Below are 2,657 nucleotides of genomic sequence, written 5' to 3'. Positions count from 1 at the left end.
TTGATCACCAAGAATGGTGTTACCTACAACACCAGGGCCCAAGTGAGACACATGGAGACATGGTAAACATGTCGAGATGCTAATTAAGGGACCAGAGGGGTCTCTCTCCCTCTCTCACACACACACACACACACACACACACACACACACACACACACACACACACACACACACACACACACACACACACACACACACACACACACACACACACGCATGCACACACCTTACGGCCGTCACTGTAACATCCCAGAGACAGATGTCTCTACTTGACAGATTTTGATATCAATGGTAGCTTCTCCAATATTCACATAAGGATAGAGTTTCTCAGTGAAAGTGTGTTTATGAGTGTAGATTTGAGTCATGTCTTCAGGGTCGTAGAAGGAGACCTCTCCCCCACCATAGTCCAGCTGGACTCTGATCCTCTGAGGATTCCTCTGGACTGAGATGGGTTTATCATCATACCCATTGCTGTACTTCCCATCAGTCAGATCTAAACACCAGACTCCATGTTCTGGTGTGACACCCATCTTTCCCTTCCTGTCAAAAGACTCTTTAACCAAACCTATGGCCCAGTCAAGGTGGTTTCCCACCTCCACCTCCCAGCTGTGTTTTCCTGAACAGAAACCCTCTGAACCCAGAACACTGGCGTACCTCGTGAACCTCTCTGGGTTGTCAGGAAGCTGCTGCTTTGTGTCCGTACGTCTCACACTGGCCAGGTCTTCAGACAGACATAGCCAGGGGTTTGCTGTGTTTGGGTCCAGAATGACAGGAGTGAACTTGACCTTCTCCTTCACCTTCTCACAGACTTTGTAGGTCAGGTTTCCCAGGTGTTTGGACACGTCTATCGTCACTCCTGACACCAGCTGTGGTTCTGACAATTGACTCTGGACTCTTTGACGAATGGATTTCTGCAGCTCTTGTTCTACAGCAGAGATGTTGTCTGAGAGAGACGAGATCTTCCTCTTGATGTTCTCCATCTCTCTGTTGACAGTCTCTGCCTTCTCCTTCTCTTCCTCCCCCAGAGCTTCCAGTCTGGTCTTCTCTTCGTCTCTCAGGAACTGGTGGAGCTTTTCAATCTCTGCTCTGATCTGCTTCTCTGTGGTCACCACCTGCTTCTTGTCGTGTTCAATCGCTTTGTTGTATGTCTGTTGAAAGTCTTTGTATTTGTTCATGGCGTCCTGTAGAGACTTGAGGTCAGACTCCAGTTGGTTCTTCAGGTTGACTGCTTGTTCTGTAGGAAGGAAGATAAAATCATAGAAACAAAGAACGGCCTAAATATGAATAATACCTGGAAGTTATTTAAACATTTGCAACAAATACATTTCAAAACAGATAAAAACTGAGAAGAATAACATGATATAGCAGAGTATAGCAGCAGATCTACAAGCCCACAACACAGCGATGGAGGATAGTGTGAGCTTGTACATTGGCTAATGTATAATGATTTATAAAGTCAAATAATCCTTCATAATTGCTGGACACGCACAAACTTTACTTTTTTATGATTGATACTTTGCTATTTTTCTTTTGGCCAGTATCATGATGTGTTATAATCATTATAGTTGTAATCCATTAGTAATAGTTATAATGCATTATAATCACTGTTATAATGTTACAGTATGTGTTTATAAGTCACTGTACTATTGGTTTAAAAAAAATCCAAATTATTCAAAATGTTCCACTGCTTTCAAGATTTTTTTTATAGCAGATGTAAAAACTCACAGCACGGCACTAAGTGGCGTGCTGTGAGCTTGTCCATCTGCTATTTTTGAATAGCCGATTCAAATATCCAAATTAAAATCTGGATATAGTGGTTAAAAATGTTTGTGATGATGTATTAATACATTTAGCTGGGGACCCCATGGTACCCCCCAAAGGATCCCTGGCGGTCCCCGGACCCCACTTTGAGAACCACTGTCCTATAGTGTCTATGATATCAAATCTATGTCTCTATTATTTTAATTATAATCAAACAAATCAAACATCACTGCCTACACAAAGTCCTCTATTGAGATGAAAACGTACCCAGATCCTTGGTAACATTGTTGCAGTCGATCTCTTTCATAATCTTCAGTGTTACTTCCATGGCTCTGTCCTCAGTGAAAGTTCCAACTAACTGATCGGTAATCTGTGTTCTACTCTTATCCTCCATGTCACATTTATGAATGCGTGGTTCTTCTTTGAGATCAAGCAAAACGCTGCAGAATTCCTCCAGCTCAGACCTGCCCAGATCCTTAAGAGCGTCTAAGATGAGCTTTTTAGGAGTTTTAGCAGCCATGTCCTAAGACAACTTTTGGAGAAGTTAGCCGCTAAAATAGAGAAGAAATGCAGAACAGACTGTGTTCTCTATCGATACGGAAATGCATCAAATGTGTAGGCGGTGTCATTCTTTATGACTCCTTTTAACCGGTAGTGGAAAAAAAGTACTACACCACTGATCAAAACCACAGAGGCAAACAGGAAGCCACAGTGGGTACACACCTTGTTTCCGTTGGCAACCGTGTACTGTACGTTGCTTTTCAGGAAATGTAGAAAAAAAATCACACCCAATGTGAAGTGAGTGGTGCCTTTGATTTCATTTCATTAAGCTACAATTAGACTAAGACTGCTTTAAAATAACTTTATGTTGGTAGAAACGTCTGTGGTTTTACTTG

The 2,657-nt window shown here is 42.2% G+C and overlaps 1 protein-coding gene across 1 annotated transcript; it reads right to left on the bottom strand.

Annotated features, from left to right (window-relative positions):
- Positions 1-236: 236 nt before the first annotated feature.
- Positions 237-2,281, bottom strand: LOC311065639 (zinc-binding protein A33-like; the record flags this gene model as incomplete). Its single annotated transcript, XM_084086082.1, has 2 exons — positions 237-1,234; positions 2,029-2,281. The coding sequence occupies 2 exons, from the start codon at positions 2,279-2,281 to the stop codon at positions 237-239; spliced, it is 1,251 nt and encodes a 416-aa protein (XP_083942208.1).
- Positions 2,282-2,657: the final 376 nt, after the last annotated feature.

This window comes from Gymnoscopelus microlampas (genome assembly GCF_963454915.1).
Source record: "Gymnoscopelus microlampas genome assembly, chromosome: 18".
Taxonomy (NCBI): Eukaryota; Metazoa; Chordata; class Actinopteri; order Myctophiformes; family Myctophidae; genus Gymnoscopelus; species Gymnoscopelus microlampas.
The sequence above is the reverse complement of the archived record's forward strand: the minus strand, read 5'-3'. Positions and strand labels throughout refer to the sequence as shown.